Source organism: Mixophyes fleayi, chromosome 3 (assembly GCF_038048845.1).
Source record: "Mixophyes fleayi isolate aMixFle1 chromosome 3, aMixFle1.hap1, whole genome shotgun sequence".
Lineage (NCBI taxonomy): Eukaryota > Metazoa > Chordata > Amphibia > Anura > Limnodynastidae > Mixophyes > Mixophyes fleayi.
Window position 1 is genome coordinate 278,174,221 of NC_134404.1, and position 26,243 is coordinate 278,200,463.

The 26,243-nt window shown below is 37.9% G+C and overlaps 1 protein-coding gene across 1 annotated transcript in view; it reads left to right on the forward strand.

Annotated features, from left to right (window-relative positions):
* Positions 1-25,383, forward strand: part of TTC27 (tetratricopeptide repeat domain 27) — a 293,427-nt gene extending 268,044 nt beyond the window's left edge. The window contains exons 17-21 of the mRNA XM_075203668.1: positions 2,212-2,377; positions 5,071-5,268; positions 12,096-12,207; positions 18,696-18,796; positions 25,199-25,383. Coding sequence (XP_075059769.1) covers positions 2,212-2,377; positions 5,071-5,268; positions 12,096-12,207; positions 18,696-18,796; positions 25,199-25,321 — 700 coding nt within the window. The 3' untranslated portion in view covers positions 25,322-25,383. The remainder of the gene's footprint in view (positions 1-2,211; positions 2,378-5,070; positions 5,269-12,095; positions 12,208-18,695; positions 18,797-25,198) is intronic.
* Positions 25,384-26,243: the final 860 nt, after the last annotated feature.

Genomic DNA, 26,243 nt, shown 5'->3' on the forward strand with positions numbered 1-26,243 from the left:
GTCTCACTTTGAAACTGCTTAAGGGAAAAAATAGTGGTAAAACATGTAGATTGACAGTTCTAAGTTCAATGAGATACATTATTAGTCACTTGCCTGCCTCCATCTCACATTGATCATTTTTATAACAGTGTCCTCCCTGGAACTTTTTATCGTAATACATACCTTCATACCGTACAACAGGAATGGGCTAACTTAGAACATTTATCGGTTGTGTAATATATTCCCTTCATTTTTATTGGGACTGATTTCTGGCTCTAGATTTTCGAAGCAGTACAGTTTGGTAAGTGGTTGGACGCTATGTAGATAGATAACTTGACCTGGTAGTTGGCATTTTGGGATAGGTTATCTAGATGTTGACGAAAAATTCTCAAGACGCAATGTAGTGTCTAGATCACTTGATCATTGCCTATCCTAGCAGTACACAATCTATGAAGAATAGCCTCCTTGGAATCACTTTCAGCTGCCTAGCACCAGTTATATTAGGTAAGGACAATGTGATCAACTGCAAGTCCATGGCTCGGCTCCACTGAAGGTCCTTTTGCCGGTCTTTGGGTTTATAGTGCCAAATGAATGTGAAGCGATCTTTGTGGGAGTTCCTGCTGATTTATGTCTATAGTGTTGCACGAATGGACACTACTATGTTGGGAGATAGCTAAAGAGTCCTACTGGCTACAATTGTTTCCTCCATCCACTGTACTGTCCCATCTGGTTTTAAATTTTGACCAAATTTACCTTTGCTAACGCTATTAGAATGTGCTTTTCAACAATATTTCGTATTTGCCAAAAATGATTCACTACTTTAGACAGACCCTGTTGACTTATGAAAGTCACTTTGCTATCCATGGATTCAAAGTATTGAGAACACATGGTGTCGGACATAATGTATTAGTTTGCATAAGTGTAAATGATTAATTTCCCTCTATGTTTTTAGTTCATAGTTTGTACAGGAAGACTTAGGTCAGTAACAACTACCGACACTAATCTACTGCAATCTGTAACTCCATTACATTATCACATGTTCAATGGTACATAATTAAAATGTTATAAATAATTAGTTTCCATTTCATTTAGCATTCCACAGTAGGCCCCTCATATTTTTTCTTACTGATGAGCTCCATTTGCCAAAATTGTTCAAATAATGATGTAATGGCAACGTTTAAACCAGCTGTTTGTGGCTGTTCTGTGAAATCTAATGGTAACTTTATTAGTACTTTAATTCGGAACTTAGATTTGTGCATGAAAATTCTCTGCAACACCTTCATTATTGCAAATATTTTTCAAATAACTTTATTTTCAATGAGAGATCTAAGCAACAAAAATAAATCAGAGCATATAATTTGTTATTGCAGTCCACTATAAATGTGTGTGAAGGAGTAACTACAAATATTTCAGTGTTTCTTCTGTAACCCTTATTATATGGATAGAGTAAGAAAAGATTTTATGGTTAGATTCCCATGCAGGGTAGTTCCTCCATTGAGGTGAAAACCTTCTCTCGTGCTGTACATTCCTAGAGGCGGCATAGAGGATTTTACTTGCTGCTGTCCTAGCACGTCTTTCACCAGCTGCTCTGCAACCACCTGCGGCAATTTTGGGAAGGGGTACAGAAGACTTGTGACACAGTAAGAGAAAAAGGTAGAGGAGATGGAAATTTAGTATTCTCTCTGTCCTGCTCCTTCCACGCTCACCATGGCTAGTGACTGAAGCATTGGAACATAGTGGCAGCAACAAATGCCATCTTGGTTGGCAGTAGAGGGCAGAATGCTGCCATGTGTGTCATTTTCCCCAGGGCAGCCAACTTTTTTTTAACCTAAAATATCCCAATGCTATGTTCCCATTTATCTAAGCTTCTGATGAGTAGAGATTACCAGGATATGTGGGAATAATTTCATATGTCACCTTGATGTCCTATAGGTTTATTTAAAACATATGGAAGTCCTTATCGTATGTAGTACTCAAGGGTGCACCTCCTGCAGAACCACCTCTCGCTTCAAGGAATTATGTTCTTATTAGAATAATAAGCTAGAACTATTTTTACCTGCATAAATAGTGGATTCATTTTATTTAATCATTAAGGTTTCATCATGAACACCATGTTTCACCTATTACATATTTGTGATTGACATCAAATTCATGTTTTAAACTTGTTTGGTGTAATAATGTTTAATAATATTTTTGCGTGGATTGCGGTAATGTTTTCTCTTGTCTTCCAAGGCATAAGGCTTTCCGAACACTTAAAGAAGCCATTAAATGCAACTTTGAGCACTGGCAGATCTGGGAGAACTATTTACTAACCAGCACTGATGTGGGAGAGTTTGGAGAAGCTGTTAAAGCTTACCATCGACTCATGGACTTACGAGATAAATACAAGGATGTACAGGTGGGTAAATGGTCAGTGACATAACCTTACAGAAGCCATCTCTAACTGAGGGAGTATGGAGTGTCCTATACGTTTTTGCCCACCAGGTTTAGTAGTTGTTCAAGTAAAGCTTTGATAAGTAATGCTTACCACGTGATGAAATCGGTGTAATGAGCTTGGGTGATATATTCCTTAATGAGTGATAAGCCACCTAATACAATACATTTAATCAAAGAAAGAGACACCTACCTGTAATAACACATCAGCAGGCATTTTAAACAAGTGTTACAATTTATAACAAACACATCTGACAATAAAGCAGGTAGGAACTGGAGACCATGGGTAAAGGCTCGAGGACTGCCTGTTGCCACATCTAGAATAGAAGTTGCAACAGGTAGACAAGTGTTCTACTAATTGAAATATATATATATATATATATATATATATATATATTGAGGGAGAGGGAGAGGGGGAGAGGGAGAGGGGGAGAGGGAGAGGGGGAGAGGGAGAGGGGGAGAGGGGGAGGGGGAGAGGGAGAGGGGGAGAGGGGGAGGGGGAGAGAGAGAGAGGGGGAGAGGGAGAGGGGGAGAGGGAGAGGGGGAGAGGGGGAGGGGGAGAGAGAGAGAGGGGGAGAGAGAGAGGGGGAGAGGGAGAGGGAGAGGGAGACGTTTTTTCCTAATAAGTATAACATTTTTAAAAAATAATCTTGAGCATCTTGATACATAAATACTTGGTAAAAAAAACAACTTTTAAATTATGTTAAGACAGCCTGTAATAGCCATAGCCTTAAGATAGATTGTAAATTGACAATAAAATATAATTCCATTACTTTATCATAATTTACGTTTGATTAAAACATGCAATGTTTAGTTTACGGAAACAAGACAACTTGTATCTGTCAGTTAGGACAGATATGAGAATAAGATAATTGGATCCCCAATAAGATTCTCTTTTTGTGAAGAACCTAATAGTGAGTTGCTCCTCTATTTGACCTAATAACAAACTAAATTCATCAGGACACTGTTGTAGGTGTCAGCATTGGTGACACATGTGGACACTGATGTGTATAGTAGTTGTCCAATATCCCATGACATTCAGATTGTAGTCTATTCTTGTTAATGGCCCCAATGTGCTACTATAAAACACCACCGTTTAGACAGGGATTCTTCAGAGAAGAAAATGTTGGGGTTTTCTTAGTACCTCGTTGCGTGCTTTCCTTAGCCCACTGAGCAGCTTCTTGTTTGTGGAACACTAATTAAATCAATGGCTATCATACCACATCCATTATGAGATATGTTAAGTTATATATTCTTCTGTATCTTCTGGCACCACTCTTGGACTCAACAGTTTGTTAATTGAATGTTGTTTTTATTTCCATTCTTGATTACATTACATTGTATATTACAATAAAAGTAAAGAGCGCCTTGGCAAACTATTTTACAATCAGATAATTTTACCCACTGTCTGTTGCCAACCGCAAGACTTTTGTTAGCTTAATGATATTTGTGACATTTAAAGTCTCTTAAATCTTTTGTCTTGACAATTGTTTCTCTGTGTTGCACACTTTGGTACCTACATACATATTATTGTCTGCACATATGATGACGTCACTGCTTGCTCAGTGGTAAGAAGGGCAGATGTGCTGGCTTTTCAATATGTACAATAATTTCCACAAAACATAGAAAATGTTTACATAGAAATGTCAAAGATTTTCTTTTTTTCCAACTTCTCCAGCTCCTGCAGAGTTTAAGGAGCTATAGAACTATAGTGTACAAAAAAACAAGGCTTCGTAAAATAGCAATAACTGAAGAGACTGTCTCTATGAATTTATATGACTGCTGAGAATTGGCAGAAATGAAATCCATAACCGCAGATATGTCTGATGGTTGCACTCTCAGGGATACTGTATCTAAGTATTTTAGTTTGCTGGCTCTCTGGCAATCAATGAACTAATGGGCTAAGTATTGGACATATATTGATGTGATAGGCGAATTGCAAGAGAGTGCAGTATTTTAACATGTTTTTACAGACATCTGGCAAATTGAAACCATCCATTTTTGTGTTACCCCTTTGCAATAGCAAATAAGTGCAGTGCTCTGTAAAACATACAATTTTCTATATTGTATTGTGATTTGCTAAGTAGACTCTGCTCATTAATTGTTAGAATGGGTGAGTAATACTTTAATTACATTTTCTGGGGTTCTGAACCACATTTTACAATGTGATATTTCTTTAATATACTTTTAATGAGCTAAATAACTTATAAACTTGCTTAAACATGTCTAGTGAAATAGAATCCAGGTCCTGAGTGTTAAGTAGCGAAATGTTTGGTCACATTCTAGCTCATTAAATATATTCAGCTAAGTATTGATTGATGTAGGCTAGTTTATATTTAAATGTCCCTTGAATTATTGATCAGTCTTTGACATGTTTTATTACTCATACTAAAAGTCAGGCTATTTTATTAGCGTAATTAGTCATATCATGTGAATTATTATGCTGCTTTCTTTTTTTAGAGAACTGTTGTGATGCAAAATAAATATATATGGTTATAACATGGAGGGATGCTATAAACCAAGCAATTTGCTTGCTAATAAAGCATCCTGGGCTTTGTAGTTCAACAACTTTCAACTATAGGTTGCGTAAGCATTTTTAAAGAAAAAATATTTCTATTGAAATGTTATAGACATTTAATTATTGATTTTGTTCTGTAGGTCTTGAAGATCTTAGTTAGAGCAGTGGTGGAAGGCTTTGTGGATAACAACGGAGAATCCACAAGTAACCTGAATACCAAGCTACAGGAGTTGTTTGGGAGAGTAACCGCTCGGGATTCCAGTGATGGCGAAATCTGGAAAGCATATGCCAAACTCTATGGGAATGGGGAAAGTGAAAAAGCTGAAGAAAACGAAAAGGTAATGTTAAATATTTAAAGTGCATTTTTGAACAATAAAGGAGATATTCTTCTTTACCAGATCCCGCCCTCCCTCAAGTAATAAAATTGCAGACATCTCTTCCCCGATAATTCATTCAATATTTGTTATCTAATTACACTCCACTGGTAAAGCCCTGTTTTGTTGTATTTTCCAGGTTTATGTGCTTGGAGAAAAAAAAAAAAAAAAAAAAAAGCAGGTTGTCATGTTGCACGTGTATGGATGAGCCGCTTTGTGGCATTCTCATCTGATCGTGTTCCACATGTATATTCTAGAAAAGGACGTTCCTTCTAATAGATGTAACCTTACTGTTTGATCTATTTTCTGAATGATCCATAAGCTGTACCTATAATTATTTAGTTTAGCTGCTTTTTTGTTGTTTTTTTTGTAGAAACAGTCTAATATGTTCACTGTTGAGTGAAAATGGTCAGTAATCCACCATACAGATGTAGGGCACAATTTCTTTTTAACTCTCTCATTGCATTAATGCCATTATATTTTTTCCTCCATAAGTAATGAGATTTATAAGATTAGAAGTAATGAAAAAATAAACATAAGGATTTTATCAACATATTGTCCTATGTTTAAATCACGGGTTGTCTGGTTCCAACAATGGACATTCTCTGTTTTCTAAATCTGACAAAGTTTTCGCTAAGATTTAAGGAATATGACAATGGTTAGGCAGGTCTAGCTGAGAAAAAAAGTGTGAGGGAGTGAGAGCCATCAATACTGTGTTTTATTTTAGTTTTTCCTTTCTCCGCTGGGCAGTATGTATCTGTCCCTAATATGTGATGCTCTTATAAGTAGGGATGTGCACCGGCGACTTTTGAGGTCTCGTGTTTTGTGTTTTGGATCCGGATTTTCGTTATTTTTGAGGTTCGGATTTGTCTCGCAAAACACTTGACGAAAGGTCTCGGTTCGGATTTAAGGTATTGGATTCGGATTTTTTTTGAAAAAAACATAAAAAGTTTAAAAATCAAGTTTTTGGGCTTATTTTCACTCCTAGGCTATTATTAACCTCAATAACATTCAATAACAAGCATTTCCACTAATTTACAGTGTATTCTGAACACCTCACAATATAGTTATTAGTCCAAAACGTTGCAACAAGGTATCTTTCTGGACTGCGTAGAGGAGTGGGTCACCACAATATATATTAAAAACCCTGAACTTTTATGAATCGCACCAATAAATGTACCTGGACTGCGTAGAGGAGTGGGTCACCACAATATATTAAAAACCCTGAACTTTTATGAATCGCACCAATAAATGTACCTGGACTGCGTAGAGGAGTGGGTCACCACAATATATTAAAAACCCTGAACTTTTATGAATCGCACCAATAAATGTACCTGGACTGCGTAGAGGAGTGGGTCACCACAATATATATAATAAGAAAACCATCAACTTGTTTGATTCGCACCAATAAATGTACCTGGACTGCGTAGAGGAGTGGGTCACCACAATATCTTAAAAACCCTGAACTTTTATGAATCGCACCAATAAATGTACCTGGACTGCGTAGAGGAGTGGGTCACCACAATATATTAAAAACCCTGAACTTTTATGAATCGCACCAATAAATGTACCTGGACTGCGTAGAGGAGTGGGTCACCACAATATCTTAAAAACCCTGAACTTTTATGAATCGCACCAATAAATGTACCTGGACTGCGTAGAGGAGTGGGTCACCACAATATATTAAAAACCCTGAACTTTTATGAATCGCACCAATAAATGTACCTGGACTGCGTAGAGGAGTGGGCACTGGGCACCACAATAAAATATATAAAAAACCTTCAACAGGTCTGCATTACACTACACATACGGCTGCTCCTCCATCCTCTCCATCATATACATGTTGGAGTTTTAGCGTGTGACAACCTCTTGTTTTTGATAATGTCAGTGCATTTTGAATATTTTTCAATTTGCCCCACACCACTGAATGTACTTTATCTATGATACGCATCTATCTATCTTGACTGCGTAGTGTGGTGGCCCCGGTACACAATTTGGTACCGAGGCCACAATATAATTAAAAAACCCTCCACGTGTCAGAATTCCACCAAACAAGTATCTGGACTGCGTAGTGGGGTGGCCCCGGTACCCAACTTGATACCGGGGCCACAATAAAATAAATACACCCTCCACGTGTCAGAATTCCACCAAACAAGTATCTGGACTGCGTAGTGGGGTGGCCCCGGTACCCAACTTGATACCGGGGCCACAATACCTCCTCCAAACATGCTACAGACAATTCGTCATTGAGATCCCATTAAGTATGTTAAAGACAGACAGGGTCCAAGTGTTATTAGTTGACTTTGTAAAGAAAAAAACTGTCCCTGTTGCACATAGTCGTGCAATGAAGACTTACTTTTTCATTTAAAGGCACGATCTTTCAAGTGTAGTGTTTGTAAGTCTAAGTCATATTATACTTTTGGTAAAATTGGTTTTTTTTGTTCCTCTTTATGGTAATTAATTAGTAATAGAATTAAAGTAGGAAATAGAATTAAATAGAATTAAAGTAGGAAATAGAGTGGTATAGAGTTGTAGTGTGGTATAGATAGAGTGGTCCACACAATATAATAATAAAACCCTCAAATGGTCTGAATTCCACCAAACAAGTATCTTGACTGCGTAGTGTGGTGGCCCCGGTACACAATTTGGTACCGAGGCCACAATATAATTTAAAAACCCTCCACGTGTCGGAATTCCACCAAACAAGTATCTGGACTGCATAGTGGGGTGGCCCCGGTACCCAATTTGATACCGGGGCCACATTACCTCCTCCAATTTCCAAGTGTAGTGTTTATAACATCTTAACACTACACTAATTCTAGCACGTCAAAACCTCTTGTTTTAAATAATGACAGGGCATTTAACTTGTGATTTAATTTATTGAATTTGTTGGCATTTTCTTTTACTTTTTGAACATGGCAAACGACTGTTGAATGGTCACATAATGCCAAAAAAAAAGGTGCAAGATGGAATTGTCCTTGGGCCCTCCCACCCACCCTTATTATGTTGTTGAAATAGGACATGCACACTTTAACAAACCAATCATTTCAGCGACAGGGCCTACCAAACAACTGTGGCTGAAATGATTGGTTTGTTTGGGCCCCCACACCAATAAAACAATTCATCTCTCCCTGTACAAACTAAACAGGCTCTACTGAGGAAAGATGTCGTCCTTATCCTCAACCTCTGATTCCTCTCCCCCTACAGTGTGTACTTCCTCCTCCTCACACATTATCAATTCGTCCCCGCTGGACTCCACAACCACAGTCCCTCTGTACTGTCTGGAGGGCAGTGCTGTACTTCATTGAGGAATTGATTATTCATTTTTATAAACATCATTTTTTCAACGTTGTGAGGAAGCAACCTCCTTCGCCGCTCACTGACCAGGTTCCCCGCTGCACTAAAAACTCTTTCCGAGTACACACTGGAGAGGGGACAACTCAGTTAAAAAATAGAGCCAGTTTGTACAGGGGCTTCCAAACTGCCTTTTGGAGTTCTACCACGTCACTACCTCTAGTTAATTTAGATTGCAAGGCTTGTAAATATAAATACTTTGAAGATAAAAAAAAGCAGGCTGCACAGACTGTGGAGCTAGAAAGTGAAATTAAATGGACCACGTTACTTTGGTGGCTATCTATGCCCCCCCCCCCGCCCTACACTTGTAGTTGAATATAAATAAAGCAGCCTGCATAGACTGTAGAACTAGCAATTCAAATATACAAAGAAATGGACAAAGGCAGTTTGGTATCTGTCTGCATCAGATCCCCTCTCCACTAGGAGTAAAACAGAAAACTTTTCAGCCGTTATATAATCTAGAATATAAATAGAAATTGAGAAATGCAATTTGGTATCTGTCTGCATCATAATCATCAACATCCTCCTCAGCGCCAGCTACATCAATATCCTCCTCCCAGTGCACAACATTCACACCTTCATTAGCCAAATCTGTAACTGGACTGTGGGTGATCCTTCCAGCATATGCAGAGGGCGTGCTGCAAATGCTGGATGGAGTCACCTCTTCCCGTACAGTGATGGGAAGGTCAGGGTTCACAACCAACAACACCCTTGGACTCGCCTTGGGGATTTGTGATGTCATCTGTTTAGAAGGCAGAGTTCTTTGCTGTTTTGTTGTTGTTGCTGACAGCATAACTCTCTTAAATTTTTTGTAGGGGGGGGGAGGAGGGCTTTGATCCTTGGGTGAAGTTGGACCACTAGTCATGAACACGGGACAGGGCCTAAGCCGTTCCTTGCCACTACTTGTCGTAATTGGCATATTGCCAACTTTACGTTTCTCCTCAGATGATTTTAAGTTTCTTTTTTTGCTGTTTTTTGAGAACTTGGGCTTTTTGGATTTTACATGCCCTGTACTAGGAGATTGGGCATCGTGCTTGCCAGACGACGTTGATGGCATTTCATCGTCTATGTCATGACTAGTGGCAGCAGCTTCAGCATTAGGAGGAAGTGGGTCTTGATCTTTCCCTACTTTATCCTCCAAATTTTTGCTCTCCATTATATGTAGCACAAGATACTGCAGAATGTGTGAACTTGGTAATATTGCAGTACCAATGGACTTATAATGCTGGATTGGTTTTGCAAATTTGGTTATAATTATTATATATATTTTTTTTTTTTTAATTTTTTATTTTTTTTTACTTTTTTTTTATTTTTTACAAACTTGGGAATAATGGGGAAATAACTATGCCCTTAGAAGCACAGAGCACAGGACACAGCACCACTGGACTGAACAGGACACGGCACAGGACCCAGCAGCACTACGGAACTCAGCAGGACAGAGCACAGGACACAGCACCACTGGACTGATACTGCAGAATGTGTAAACTTTGTAATATTGCAGTACCACTGGACTTTTACTGCTGAATGTGTGAACTTGGTAATATTGCAGTACCAATGGACTTATAATGCTGGATTGGTTTTGCAAATTTGGTTATAATTATTATATTTTTTTTTTTTTTTTTAATTTTTTTTTTTTTTTTACTTTTTTTTTATTTTTTACAAACTTGGGAATAATGGGGAAATAACTATGCCCTTAGAAGCACAGAGCACAGGACACAGCACCACTGGACTGAACAGGACACGGCACAGGACCCAGCAGCACTACGGAACTCAGCAGGACAGAGCACAGGACACAGCACCACTGGACTGATACTGCAGAATGTGTAAACTTTGTAATATTGCAGTACCACTGGACTTTTACTGCTGAATGTGTGAACTTGGTAATATTGCAGTACCAATGGGCTTATACTGCAGGATTGGTTGTGAAAATTTTGTGGTAATTAAAAAATATTAAAGTAGTTTTTGGTATTTTATAAAAAAAACTTTTTTTTATTTTTTTAAACACAGGGGAATATTGGGGAAATAACTATGCCCTTAGAAGCACAGAGCACAGGACACAGCACCACTGGACTGAACAGGACACAGCACAGGACCCAGCAGCACCACTGACCTCAGAAGGACAGAGCACAGCACACAGCACCACTGGACTGATACTGCAGAACACAGCACAGCACAGCACAGCACAGCACAGCACAGCACAGCACAGAACTAAACAGCACAGAACTAAACAGCACAGAGGACCACCTAACACACCCTCCCTCTACCCTGATCAATGCCCGAGTGAAGATGGCGGCGACTAGCGGGGAATTTATAGGATCCGAGTATCGCGAGATCCGACAACGGGATTATGAGTCAGAGCCTCAGTTTCACTTTTGAATTTGGCGCCAATACCCGGATCTGTCTCGGATCCGACTCGGATCCGCAACGTTCGGGTGGGCTCGGATTTCAGAAATCCGAGCGCGCTCATCCCTACTTATAAGGGGGTCTAATTTTATAGATGGAGCACAGTTGTCTGCATTTCTCCTGAGTCCTGACTTGTTATACTTACAGCCTTTGAGCAGGTTACCGGGTCCCATCTTTTCTGGACCTCTCCCCCAGCCGTATCTGATCATAATGTGCTATATTATATTAAAACATTCTGTTGTTAGTTACACTGCTTTAGTATAGCACATTATAATAACTTATTTCTGACAGACAACTTTGGGGAAGACGAACCTGGGAACTCAGTCAGAAGCTCTAAGTATAACATCTTACTGGAAGGACCTAAGAAACTGTGCAGAATGATCAGTAATGATATGTATATATATATATATATATATATATATATATATATATATATACATACATATATATACATACATAATACATGGGGCCTGATTAAGATGGGGAACTTAAATTAAGAAGTTTCTTATTTAAGTCTCCTGGACAAAACCATGTTACAATGCAAGGGGTGAAAATTAGTTTTCTGTTTTGCACATAAGTTAAATACTGACTGTTTTTTCATGTAGCACACAAATATCAACTAAATAAGAAACTTCTTAATTTAAGTTCCCTAATGAATCAGGCCCATGGTGTTTTGAAAATCTATTGGATACCATGTAATTTCAGCTGCTGGGACCAGTGAGTTCCTCTGTCATTGCTGTTGCCATATCTGTTCCTCATTTGGTGATCTCTGTGGCCTCCTTTGTTGAAGTAGCTGCCGCCACAAGTTGTGATGATGTGCACAATTTCTACAATGACTAATTCATCTTTTATGCCTCCACCTTCCTCTGTCTGTCCTCATTCCAACCATACCGCTGACAAACCTATATATAAGTGAGCAATGCTGACACTATTATAATATAACATTATCTATTTAAACCACTTTTTGGAGCTTTAAAAAAAAGAGTTTAAAAAAATGATATCCATACCTAACATGTCCCTTTTGCTCTGTTTAGGCCTTGCAGTTCCTGACAAAGGCTCATAAATGTGATACTCAAAGAAGTGGTTGGGAAAATGACATTTCATCATTTAAAGACATAATAAGAGGCGCAATTGACCTTGCTCATGGTAAGTTTGTGTTGCATATTTACAATAAACCTTAATGTAAAATTAACATTATTATTTAACACACTGCAAATGCTCTATGATGTGTCTGCATGACTCCTTGAATGTATTCAGAATGCCAAAATAGAGTTAATACCTGTTATACGCAGTAAAGTAATGTTACAGGCAGCTCATGGCTCACTTGCGGACCACCTGGTGAGATGCAAAATGCAACTAAATTCACTAATGAAGATTAATAGAAGATTGTGTGTTACTGATAAATAATAAAACAGAATAACTGTGTGCTTAACAAAATCTATTTAGTATGATACTAGTCTAAGACATTTGTTTGTTTGCCTCCCTGTCTTCCATATCTGAGTCTGTGCAGAAGCCAGATGAGTGATAGGCTTACAGTCTCCTAGGTAACAAGAAACCTCTCTAGTTTGGTGGATTCACTGAGAAGGACATGACAAATAATGTCACAGCAAATATAATTGACATCATATGTCTTGCAATTTATTATTTTATTACCCCTTTTTGATCACCTCTTTAGCCCTTGTCAGGTTGTGATATGTGGCTTTTGCTTATGATTAGTCATAAGCATAGTCCATTATAGTCCATTGTTGTAATCCACTGCTCTCCTAAATAATGTAAAGGGTCATTTAACTTCCTGTTCAAAATGTGACATAAAAATTGCACTGAAGTAAGAGAAATACAGCAGCTTGATCTCAGCAAATCAAACTAGATACATTTGTGGTACAAGAGTAGGATTCATGATGATGTACTAACCCCCACATTATACATATGCATTTTCACCTATTCAATGATGGATACACCTAACTAGTTAATGGTAACAGATGGGGAAATGTTTGGAAAAAGCACAAGAATGTGGCAAGTTAGGGAAATTGTGCATTGCATTAAACTGCTAAGACTGTTCTGGTAATTCCTTGCTAATATATGCCACCACTATAGTCTCCAGACTTACTATTACAAGAGTCTATTAAAGGATATACACCAGTGTATGCTCTCTAATGATTTCCTGACACATGCTGCTGGCTTTTGTCTTTACAGAGTGGATTTGCTGCTTAGTATGTAATTAGATTGAGAATCAGGAAAAGTAATGCATGTGTTCTTGTTTTACTTGCATGTACAATGTTATTGTCATCTTTACCAGATGTTTCTATAAGATGCCCCTAAGCACAAAGCATTCATCACTTGTGGTCACATGACGCAATACAACTTAGAACCATAGACTTCACTTTCTAGATATACTCATTGTTTCTGACACACCATCTTCTGGTGCTATCTTAACTTGCAAAGTAGCAGTTTACCTGCGGTAATATAGGTTAAGTGACACAGATTTCAGCTTGCAAAGACCAGGAATGCATTTTTTATTTGTCTGGTTGCCTCTTAAAACTAACATTGATTTTTAGTTATATCACCAAATTCTTGATTTAATCTTACGTTCTACCATTTATTTACTTGAATCATAGTAATATATGACATAGTCACTAAATAAAAAAAGGAACTTAAAGGTAGTAACATGTCTTGCCTTAAACTCATCTATGAATAAAAGATGGTCCATCATCCCAGGGTTCTGCGCCTTTGATAAGTATAATATTATCTGTTAGGTTGCATTCACCTGGTGTATTTTGTGTGTTCCACCGTGTTCTGATATGTTCCCAAGGGTAATGCATATAGAGCTCTTTGCTGAAATCTTACAATTTACAGGAGTAGTTAACCAATGGTTGTGAGCTAAATACATTTTTCTGTTTATTCCAGTGCTTGTACCAACTAATAAACTTAAATAAACTTGCAGTTAGCACTGAAATCATTAAAAGGAAATACATTGTTATTTCCAAACATAACCATGAGACCAGAGTGTAAGTACTTATATTAATCTGGGTTTAATTAAGAAAATGGCAACTTATTTGTGTTCAGAAACACAGGCTACAGCTTCAATGGCACACTTACTACCCGTTCTTTCTTTATTTATATCAGCCTACTAAGATCACTTTAAACATATGTACATTACACATTGGTGAAATATTCCTATATTAACATTACAAAAAGGAACCCCTAAACATTTGTTATATTACATACAGACTCAACATAACATTATGGTTAACTTCAAAGCATTATGCACTGGAACCCCTTAATTGCTGTCATTACCTTAAGGTTTAAGTGAACTGTCAAAAGTCCTAAGGGCATTCTAGTCTTAAGGGCACCTCATAAAATAAAGCGCGCGTGCCCAAGACATGTGGTTTGTGTTAACCGTGCCTCAGAAGGATGTAAGAAACAGAAAATAGCAAAACCCTGGAAATACATAGGAATTGCAATATAACACACATTTTCCTTCCATTTGGTCATTGTTCCACTGGGAAGGACAGAGATCTGTTCACTGTTATAGAAATTAATGTAGAGACACAATTTAAAACAGAGCGTTGTGTTGATCCAGAAAGTATGTGTCCACAATCTTTTAAAGTCTTTGTGTTGGCTTGACATGCTGGCACAACACACAACTTTTTGATCAGGAGAGCCATTTCCTTCCAGCATTCCATTCTGCCTTCACCAATGGGTGGCATAAATGCATCATCCCTGACATGAGACAACAGGAAGATTACTGCCCCTTAACAGTATACTGTTGGCATAACCAGGTTTCAAAGTCCCACTATGAATAGTTTGACACTAAAGGACTTTCAGATCTGGAGACCTTTATGTGACAGATCCTTTAAAGACACACTAGCTGCACTGCCATGTGCCGCTCCTAGCCAGAGCTCCAGGGGGCTGCTGCATAACTAAGGGGCCTATGTATTAAGCCATAAACCGTGAGGAAACGGCTTTTTCCGCATGTTTTCGGCATTTTTAAGTATTGCCTCTATCTATGAAAAGCCTAACGCAGGAGATGTCATAGATATCTCCAAAATTAGGTTAAGTTTCGCATTAAACCACTGTCCCCATAGGTTTCAATGGGGACTGTGGTGTGGTGTGGGCCGAATTAAGAAGCTCCAAAACACCTAGCTTTTCAGAGCTTTGACCCCGATGGCTAACAATGGTGTTAACCTTTCTACCCTATGGGGAGAGCAGTGCAGGAGAGCGAACTTCGGATCTCTCACCGCAGCCTTCCTGCTCTCACCTCGGTAACTACTACAAAATGGCTTTGCGCATGTGCAACCTAAGGTTAGGTATGGAGAGTCATTGCTGGGACTGCTTCCTATCGGAAGTGCTGTCCCGGGATGATATTTTATTAAATGGCTGCAAAATATCATCCCTTATAGTTGCGACAAGGGATGATATTTAATGGGGGTCATATGCGGGCATTAGTAAATAGGCCCCATAATAAATTAATTTTGGAAATCTAAATTGTGATGTAAGGGTATCATCATCATCACCATTTATTTATATAGCGCCACTGATTTCGCAGCGCTGTACAGAGTACTCATTCACATCAGTCCCTGCCCCATTGGAGCTTTCAGTCTAAATACCCTAACATACACCGAGAGAGACTAGGGTCAGTTTTTGGGTTTTTTTTATAGCAGCCAATTCACCTACTAGTATGTTTTTGGAGTGTGGGAGGAAACCGAAGCACCAGAAGGAAACCCACGCAAACACAGGGAGAACATACAAACTCCTCACAGATAAGGCCATGGTCGGGAATTGAACTCATGACCCCAGCGCTGTGAGGCAGAAGTGCTAACCACTTAGCCACCGTGCTCCCAAGGGTAGGACATGGGCTCCCCACAATCCATGAGTAACATCACTTTCTACGGTTGAGTGGCGCAGCATTGGGATGAATTTAAATTTATAAACAAACTTTTGAATTCTCCTAGCGAAGGTTAGAGAATTCAAAATGCATGACAATATAGAAGTCCTCATACTTCTGCTATTCAGATGGGAGGGAGAAAAAATGTCATAAAATAAAGTGGTGCATTTTGAATGGAAGTAATTTCTGTTAGTTTTAAGTGTTAGAGTCCCTTTAATGTGGTTTTCAAAGAGAAAGCTCTAGGTTTCCGTTATGGATTTTTCTCCCTCCACATTTTTCTTGCTTAATTGATTCATTAAAACTGCTACCAGGCATCCTGTAATTAGTTTGTGTCTTACAGTTACTTCCTGCCCTCAGTTCACTGTGTCAGCCACATCAGAAATATGCCCAGCTCTTGCTACAGACGTCCGTGACATATTTCACTTGACCTATGTTTCTGAAACCTATCATCAACAGAATAGGCAATGGCTAATTATTTCCTTCATTATAAACATGTAACCTCAGTGCTTCATGTATGCATACACTAAATGTGTCATCACAATGTACATGATTCATGTATCGGCATTCTCCTCAGCACTCTACTGTAATTTATTTGTTTGTTTATTTATATATTTGTTTATTTATATATTCTACTCTAATGTATTAAGGCTTTTCAACACGTGTTTTGTAGATATGTGTAATTATAAATACATATATGTGTTTTAGTACATGATGTGTTCTTACAGAGTAGGTTTGCAGACTCATTTACAGTTCTATCTGTAGGAAGCAAAAACCTTTAACAGGGATTCATCAAGAGACTTTAATTTGAGTGCATTTGTTGTGTTTATTTGTTAAAGAAAAAATGTTTCTGGCTTATTTTGCAACGGCTCTGCTAAGCTTTCATATGCTTCTGTTAGTTTTGGAGCAAGGCATTAGAATGATTTTGCCTGTCTATGTAGTAGAGTAACTAAACCCAAGAGAGAAACCCTGTTGGTGCTGCTTTTATTATAAGATGTATGCTGTCAGTATGTAATATTAAAAGCCTGTTTTCTGAATAATGGAGTTTAATATTGGCTTTTTAATACTTGTGCAACATAAAAAATGCAAATTCTGCAAATATGTCATAAGACAGAAGAGAAAAATTACCATTTGTATAGAAATGATAATAGAAAGGTTGAGTTGTCTCAAAATGTAAAAAAAAGACCTAAAGCAGCTTTGGGGTCTTAAGATAGCCACATTCATGAAGGTTTCAAGGCCAATTGGCTGATTTATACCGAGCAAGCCCAATAGTAATATTGATGAAAAGGTATGCCTGAAAATTGAGACTGATGAACACATTCACAAGCAGATTGTGGTCATCATCAGCTGACAACACTAACTAGGCCTACTGTAATTCAGTTGTTCAGATTGGGCACAGAATAGTCATATCTGTCCATTTTAATTACCCACAGGAGTGGACCCAAGTCTTCTAATTCTAGTAGCATTTTGGTATACAATTGCAACATACACAGATTATTAATATCCTATAGCACCACACATATTCTCATCACTGTACAACTGGCATTGTCCTCTTTGAAATGGATTATTTTGAAATGTCTGCAATATTCCAAATTTCTATTACAATTAAGACCACGAAATTAAACGACCGTTATATATAGATGAAATAATGTAAATAATATATTGCCTACATCTTATTACTGAATGGTTTGTAAGTTGCGGCAAGCTCTGCACATTAGGTCCACTTTTGTATAGTCTGGTTTTGGTCCAGGGATTTCTCAGCGCTTAAGTGCAGTATAATATAAAACTAATATGCTGTTATGGGGGTGGATAGTTTATATTTAAATAACTTTATCTGAAGTGGATTTGTCCTTCAAATGGTCTTATGCATATATCCCAACAGCTACTATTTTGGCGAGACTGATTTTTATTTTTTTTTGAGTTCAGAACGGGAAATGACTTTGTGAGATTGTGGTTGTTTGGATCTGGATATGGTTTGATCAAATTGTGGGAGGGACTTATGGTTTCCTGGTTTGTTTTTTAAAAGATTGGGAGGTATGACATATTGTATGTGTTTTACTGGGTGACTTAAGCCACCACACATTGCTCATTGACCTTGGGAGATCATCTATAGAGAGCTACAGTATGAAGTTTTTATGAGCAGGGCCCTGTCTAATCTGTCACTTTTTTTTTAACTTTCTATGTACTTAATCTGTTTTATGTTTGATTTATTATACTTACTGTCCAGTGCAGCAGAGGTTTGCGGCACCTTACAAAAAATATGCTTCAGAAGCAAGAGTACTACGTTTTAGCCAAGGTTCCTCTGTCCAGCTTACTCCAGTTGTGGTAGCAATTTAATTGAGTGGGCACCCAGTAACTGTCTCATACATGCACACACTGTCAACGGATTATTGCAATTGTGAGTTTACTACCGATGCCTGAATATTGCTCCAGAAACCAGACAATACTGGTGGAAAGCTGGGCAGACGGCAGCAGCCTTAATTGATGCATTTAATAAATCTAGATGATAAATATGCAATACAATGGGATCATGAACTTAAACCATGTAGAATGTTTCGGATGGAAGGAGAGCCTGTATCTGTTGAAAATGTTTTACTGCAGACCAATTAGAGACCACTTAGAGAATTCAGTTTGTAAAAGGTGCACAACATATTTGCATTTCATGATATTTCCTCTTTAAATACGCAATGGTTGGGGAGTCTAAACAACCAGAATACTCAAGACTTAAGCTTATATTTTTTATACTTTTCAGTGGCAATTAAATGCAGCAAAACTAAGACTAATCCGCAGGAAGCTGTGCAGATGTTGTCATCAGCTCGTCTTAATCTACGTGGCCTGTCATCTAAAGCAAAGGTTAGTAATAGAGCATCATTTGAGTTGTAAAAACAATTTGCATTGAATCTGTCTATAAAATTGTATTATCCTACCAGGTGATTCATCCATTTGAATACATATTTATCTACATTAACACCCAATGATTAGAGTAGTATCTGGTAGCATCTGATTTAATTAAATGGTTGCTAAACCCTGACAACCTTAAGTGCCTTATTCTAGTGCTTCAGTTTTGAAATATGTTCACTAAGTGCTCACAGAACATGTCACAGCTTTTTCCAAATACTTCTGATCACACATATCAGAAGTACAGTCAGGGCTTTCTGTAGAGGATTGGGCTGGCAAAGTAAAGAGAGTTACGCTGTCCAACTCGGCTTCTGTGATTAAATATAGGATCTAGATAATATGACACATTTATATAGGTCATCCAGGGAAACAGTGGAGGTGAGGGGGAAATGATTTGAAAGAAATCTTCTTAATTCTACATTTTAAAATACCCTGTTGTGTCAACTATATAGAGAGAAGATGTTGAACTTGGGATAGGGCAAATGTATGTTACAAATACTTGCTCAGAAGTCAATCCTATTAAAAAATGATGTCATATATTGAACACTTTGCAGGCTTTAAACAACGCGGAAAGCCACATACAAGTATTGGAGAGTGATTTACAGCCCACTAGTCTTGTAGCTGTTTTGATCATCAATTGTGCTCAGCCCCTCTGTCTGTAGTCCCTATGTACACAATAAAGAAACATAGGAAGAAGCACTAAACCTAAGCTTAGTATGAGTTCCGACATAACACCCATATTAGGGATAGTCATGTCATGCATATCTATTTATATTCACTATGCCTCAATCCAGTCGCAACAATCACCAGATCAATGGCTGCTGTCTCATTCAGAGGACAATAAATAAGTCTGCATGACACACATTAAATACATTTCACACATGTCGTCTTATGACCTCTCATATTGGTTTATTTGTTGAATCTGTAACTATACAGTTAAGTCTTTTATGGGTTATTATGATGGCCAATGGTTGAAGTGGACTGGTATATAGCAGTATGCCATCCCGCCGCTTTTTCTACTATTTACATTTTACATAACGTCACTTTATTTACACTAAATATCCAAACTGTCTCTTCTAAATTTCCACTTCGACCACTGATGATGACTGAATTATTGCTAATCACGTCCTGATATGTAATAAAACACATTTTTGAAAGAGTGTACTATGTTTACATGTCTGTATGTTACGATTGCTTACTTACAGGACCTATCCTATTAAAGTGAACCTGTTATCTACAGACATTGGAGACATCCATTTAGTGAACTGCACATATGTAGTCTATCAATTGGTTAGAAATCAGTGACATTACTGACATGTCTGACTAATATATTCTTGAGAAATATTAGCTTAGAATTGGCTTCCTCAACTGACTCACTTTAAAAAAAACACCTTGTCAGAGGCAAGAAACACCTACCTCATCTATCTGCCTATCCACACAGCATGATATCACTTGGTTTGAGAGCTTTTCATTAGGGAGTATGAATCAACTGAGGCAAAAATAAACTAGATGTGAGGAACACTTCAATTAATAAACTGATGGTTTTGTTTTATATTTGTATTCAAAGTGCAACATAAGACTATAAATGACATATCATTACGCATTTTCTGGCATGATACAACCAGCAGGCTATGCATATATACATAACATAATAGCTGAGTTAACATGATTTGTTAAAATCAGATTAACTCCATAGACGTGTTCTAGCACACATTGCATTAAGCATACTTGGTTGCAATTGCACACAAATTTAATCTCTCAAAGCGATTGCGCTCAATGATCTTAGTCTACACTGGGCATCAACCTAGCTCCCATCCCTTTGGTTTAATTATAATGAAACAACAGGACATTCCATTATACTTACCATTTTCAGTTGCTTCCTAATTATGAGCTTGAAAGCTGGGAGCCAGTATGGTCCATACACACTTTCCCAGAAAGAATTTTATATTATAGTATATGTTTTGATTTTAGGAATTTCACTGTTAGAATCCGTTATCAGAATGACAGGTTTGCATCCAAATGTAATTTAAGTTCTTTTGAAGAAGTGGTTTAACAAGAATTTAAAAGTCTTTCAAAAGAAATGGAGCTTGTCTGATCATTAACAGTTTAGAGAGAAAATAAATTAGTAATGCTAATTTACCATGCCACATATATAAGTTAGCATTTGACTTGCTTTGTCACATTTTTGAAAGGTTTATATAAATTGAATTTTAGTGCTACATTGAACCCCCTTTAATACAGTTTAAAATGCAGGCCAAAAACTTGTAGTAACAAGGGTAGCATTGTAGAGAAGCTGATTTGTCATGGATTTATTATAATAAATTATAATGCAGTTTCATGCAGACAACTCACCTTGTGATAAGTAGCATAGTTGATGAGGTTGAAAAAAGACACCAGTCCATCAAGTTCAACCTATTTTGGATCTCCTGCGATCCTGCACTTATATTTGAAATTAATCCAGAGTAAGCAACCGCCAATCTGTTTCAATTGTGAAAATCCCCCCAGACTCAATATTGCAGTCCTATTTTTACCCTATATCCACTACTATCCTTCATTTTAATTAACGGTCTTATCCCTGGATACACCTTTCCGCTAAAAATTTGTTTAAGCCTTTCTTAAACATAACTATTGAATCTGCCATCACAACCTTCCCTGGCAATGAATTCCATATCTTGACTGCCCTTACTGTAAAGAACCCCTTCCTTTGCTGGTTGTGAAATTTCCTCTCCTCTAACCTTAGGGGATGACCACGTGTCCTGTGTACGGTCCTTGGGGTAAAAAGTTCCCATGAAAGCTCTCTGTATTGACCCCTAATGTATTTGTACATAGTAATCATATCTCCCCTTAGACGCCTCTTTTCTAAAGTAAACATGCCTAAACTGGCTAACCTTTCCTCATAACCTAATGACTCCATACCCTTTATCAATTTTGTCGCCATTCTCTGAACCCTTTTTAAGTGAGTGTGCTATTATGCAGTGAGTGGTGTAAAGTACCGTTTTAGAAATTCAAAATCTATCCACAAGGAGATGTTACAATCCTTTGTAAAATATAATTATTGTGGAATACGGCATTTAATATGCATTAAGAAGGATTGATACATTTACAGGACTCATTAGTGACTTGATATGTTCTGTGCAGCAGATATATTGCAGGAAAACTAACATTCCTGCAGATCAGTCCCATGCAGCCCTGTGTCACTAACATAATCACTTAAGTAGACAGTAATCTGCACACTCATCTCCTGCTGCTGTGAACATTGTAATAAGGTGCTCAGGCCCTAGACAAATGCAACTAAAATTTAATTTCTGAGATTTTTCAAGCTCCATCCCAATTTGAAACATGCCTCCAATCTCCCTTACATAGAGGTATGATTTCTCTTTTATAGCATCTTATGTGATATTCGCACCGAATTTTCAAGGCAACCATGAGCAGGACTGGGAACAATATCCTAATCCCCCTCCCAAGGAGGATTTGCAGGCACCGGGGTACTTTATATCAGACGTGGTGGACCTGTCTTCTGGAGCAAGGTTCACAATCTCATGAATTCGCTACTAGAAGCACCAACTCCTTGGATCTTCCACCTACCTTATACTTCCACAGACTAATCCTCTCATTCTGTAAAACTTGCCTCTCAGATCCTGGCTGCAGCAAAGTTTGTAATAGCAGCTTGTTGTAAACAGGGTGAACATCCCCTGTTGCTTTACGTAAGAATCGTATATGGTATGTTGCACGCATGGAAAAAATCTCTCACTGTCTACATGATAAACCAGATCTGTTCACCCAGGTTTGGGTTCCATAGATTTTGCCACCTGTTCCATGGCAGGTGGTCAGGGGCTTGTTGGGGGACTCCCAGCCCCCAACAAGCCCCTGACTACCTGCCCTATCATTATAAATATAATATCTACTCTACCACGCCCCATCCCTATACACACCAGCCACAGATTTATCCGTCCCCCCTTTATCTGTTTATTATAGATGATTCTCTAAATAAAAACATCAGTGCTCACTAATTATAGGGGATAGATCTCACCATCTATACAAACGTTACTTACAGTAAGTGTGTGTCTGTGTGTGTGTGTGTGTGTGTGTGTGTGTGTGTGTATATATATATATATATATATATATATATATATATATACACAATATATACAATTATAAAAGATGTATGTAGTTACATTATTCTTACTAAGAGTTCCAGGAGCCCATTACACCAGGAGTTTGCATTGGCATTCATACCATACTGTTTCAACTTTATTCTGCTAGAGATAATTCATAATTCAACAAGTGACCTAAGTGCTATATTATCAAGGCCAGTTTATGTTTGTGCTGCTAAGCTGTCCTAGTTGTTCTATTTGACAAGAGGAAGTCAAAAAGAAAACATCCACAGCAGCCAGGCAATGTAGAGCCAGACGTCCCTTCCTGAATGATTTTGTTTTCATCTAAAATAAAACCACTGTAAAGACTTTAATCTTCCTCATCACAATGGATGGTCATCTTTCTTTTTTCCCACATAAATAGACATAATATAAGTGACACTTTGCAACCTCTTAAAGTTAACTTTGTGAGATAAAATTCCATAGTAGTTAATCACATCCTTAAATTTAGGGTCAGGCTGGTCACTCGAAATGTGTGGGGAACCTATCATTATGTTTCACACAGTGAATATGGGCCATCTACTAGTAACTGATATGCGTCAAAGTAAGATTGTATTAACAACACTCTAACACTATTTTTTCCAATATCCCTTTGTATTTGTCAATTGTAAGTATTAATATATATATAAAAAATATTCTTATTGCAGGAGTTTACTTAGTTTCTGTTTTTACAAAGTCTGTTTATAAAGCTCATGAGTCAAATATTGTAGAATTCACATTGTTTCTCTCTACAACATACTCCCCGTATAGGTGACAATCCTCTCACATGACAGCAGCTTGAGGATTTGGTAGCAAGCTGAAGCTCCTCCCACATCTTTAGCACATTGTCCTAAATGGATCTCATACAGTTCAAAAGAATGAGGAGGAGGAGCCAGTCATTTCAGCTGCAGTGACATTGTGGGCACTGACCCTGTGTTTGCATCTACCTATCCACTATCTATTGCAAAATAAGTCTATCACGCTGTCTGTCACTCTGTCCTTTCTGTTGGAAAAGCACATTGCTCTGTAATGGCACCTGCTTCAGATAATGAAGGAGAAGATGCACATATTTAGTTAAGAATAACCACTCCAGCAGTTCATGTACAGTATATTATTCAGCTCAGTAATGCACAATATGTGTTATGTCAGATAATGCCATTACTTCCTTCTTAAATATTTATCAGCCTTCTTATCATTATCATTATGATCATCATTTATTTGTAAGGCACCACACAACCAAAGCAAATACAAATCAGAACAAGTACATACGAGATTGACGAAGGGTAGTGAGGGGCCTTCTCATGGGAGCTTAAAGTCTACAGGATCTTAGTATGCAAGTCCAAATTCCTGCAGCTATGTAAGGTAAATTGTGAAGCCCTGTAGATGACACTCAGTATCTTTTTAACCCTTCTCAATTTTTAGCTGTTCAGCAACGTAGCTTACAATGTCCGTATTCTGATTTATAGACTGGAAAGGGGTGCAGGGAGACTGCAGTACTCCTCTGACGGAGTTTAGCGGCTGAATAATAGTAGCCACCTGCTTTCCAAAAATTGTGGCTATTATCATACCACTGCAGAACTCCATCAAAGGATGCCTTTCCTTTCGCCAGCCCCAATGGACACACTTCTGTTGAACAGTTGGAATGCAGAGAACCTGTTAGTGGGGGGTACTGTGTTTTTCTATAAGAGATTCTTTTATAGAATAACACAGTTTAAAGGCCTCGACAGCCAGAGGAGTTTGACACTGTACCATGCACGGTCCAAGTCTGCCATTCGGCTGATGGATACACACAGGCCAACAGCAGTGATATGCCAACTGGATTGCTGAGCATACTGATTTACCACACACCTGCTGACATCGGATCATTCTCTAGCATTGCACTTGATTTGACTCCAATAAGCTCATATTCCCTGAGAGCTGTGAAAATTAAGAGCAGTCTTTAGTTATCAACCAGTTGATATGAGGAAATCTTGAATCACTGATTGCAAAAACATATCCTTTCCTGTCTGTCCCTTGACTGAAAAATTGCTTCATCTGTGTATTATTGAGAGGCACCAATAAAGTATAAAACACAAAATGGTGTTCTTAATGCTGATTAACATTGTATTAAACACATGATGATAAACATTTTCATCTGGTTCCATTTAAGATTTTTGTTTAAATGTTTAGATTTCTCTTGTTAATGCTGAGTTTATTTATTGCTTTTTATTTTTTATTTTCGCAGCAACTTTTTACAGCTGTGGCAAGTGGAGAGGTGTCTGCTGAATTGGCCGATGACGTTAAAGAAATGGACAGTCTTATCTCTGAGATGCAAGAAACCAGTAATCAGCTGCGTAATCAATACTGAGGGAGATTTGACTTGTGCTCTCCAACAAAACATACTGTATAATAAATGTTTTCTTTATAAGAGCCCTGCGGTTTCCTGACTCTTATTCTTACTAGTATGCTACAGATCTGTAATCTGCTTCAGAGTCATGTGTTTGACCTATATGTAATGGTTTTGGACACCCTGGAATGGCTACAATTTTATTATTTATAAGGCACTTATTTGGGATTAGTTTTACATGAGTGCATCAAGTAATTGGCTCGGATCCACTGAAAGAATCTGCTGATGGCTGAGAAAGCTTAAAATGTCCCTTTTATGTCACAGGGTAAGACAATTTGTAGGTTTGTGAATGCTAATAACATGGAGCCACAGAAGCCTATCAATTATCTTTTATCATCCAAAATATGTAACAGGGGAGAAATTGTAACTTGTCAATTTTTAACCAGTTAAAACACAGCAGCTTTCCTCCCAGAGAACCGTAGGGTTCTGAAGGTAGTGTAAGCTGCAGCAGTGTGACATTACATTGAATAGTAAAATTGTTTTTTGTTTTGTTTTTGTTTTTCTGTCACAGAAAGAGCCCTTCAGCTGTGAAATCACTGCATGCAGTGAATGCTGCATTTTAAGGGGGAATTCAATTGGCCGCGTTATTGCTGAAAGTAATGCGGCCTGCGCACTATTACCATTGGTATGGTAATGTGTAACGCTGATTTCTGCTTTCCGCAAGCAGAAATCTACGTTAAAATAACTGTAATAGATCACAGGACGCGTTACTTCCGGCACTAACGCGGCCAATTGAATTCCCCCCCAAACAATATAAATTGAAATGTGAAGATTTTAATGTATTAGTATTTAAAAAAAAAACAACTAATAACAGATCTGTACATGGAAGGGATTATTATTAGCATTTATTGATATAGCGCCAGCATAATCCATAGTGCTTTAC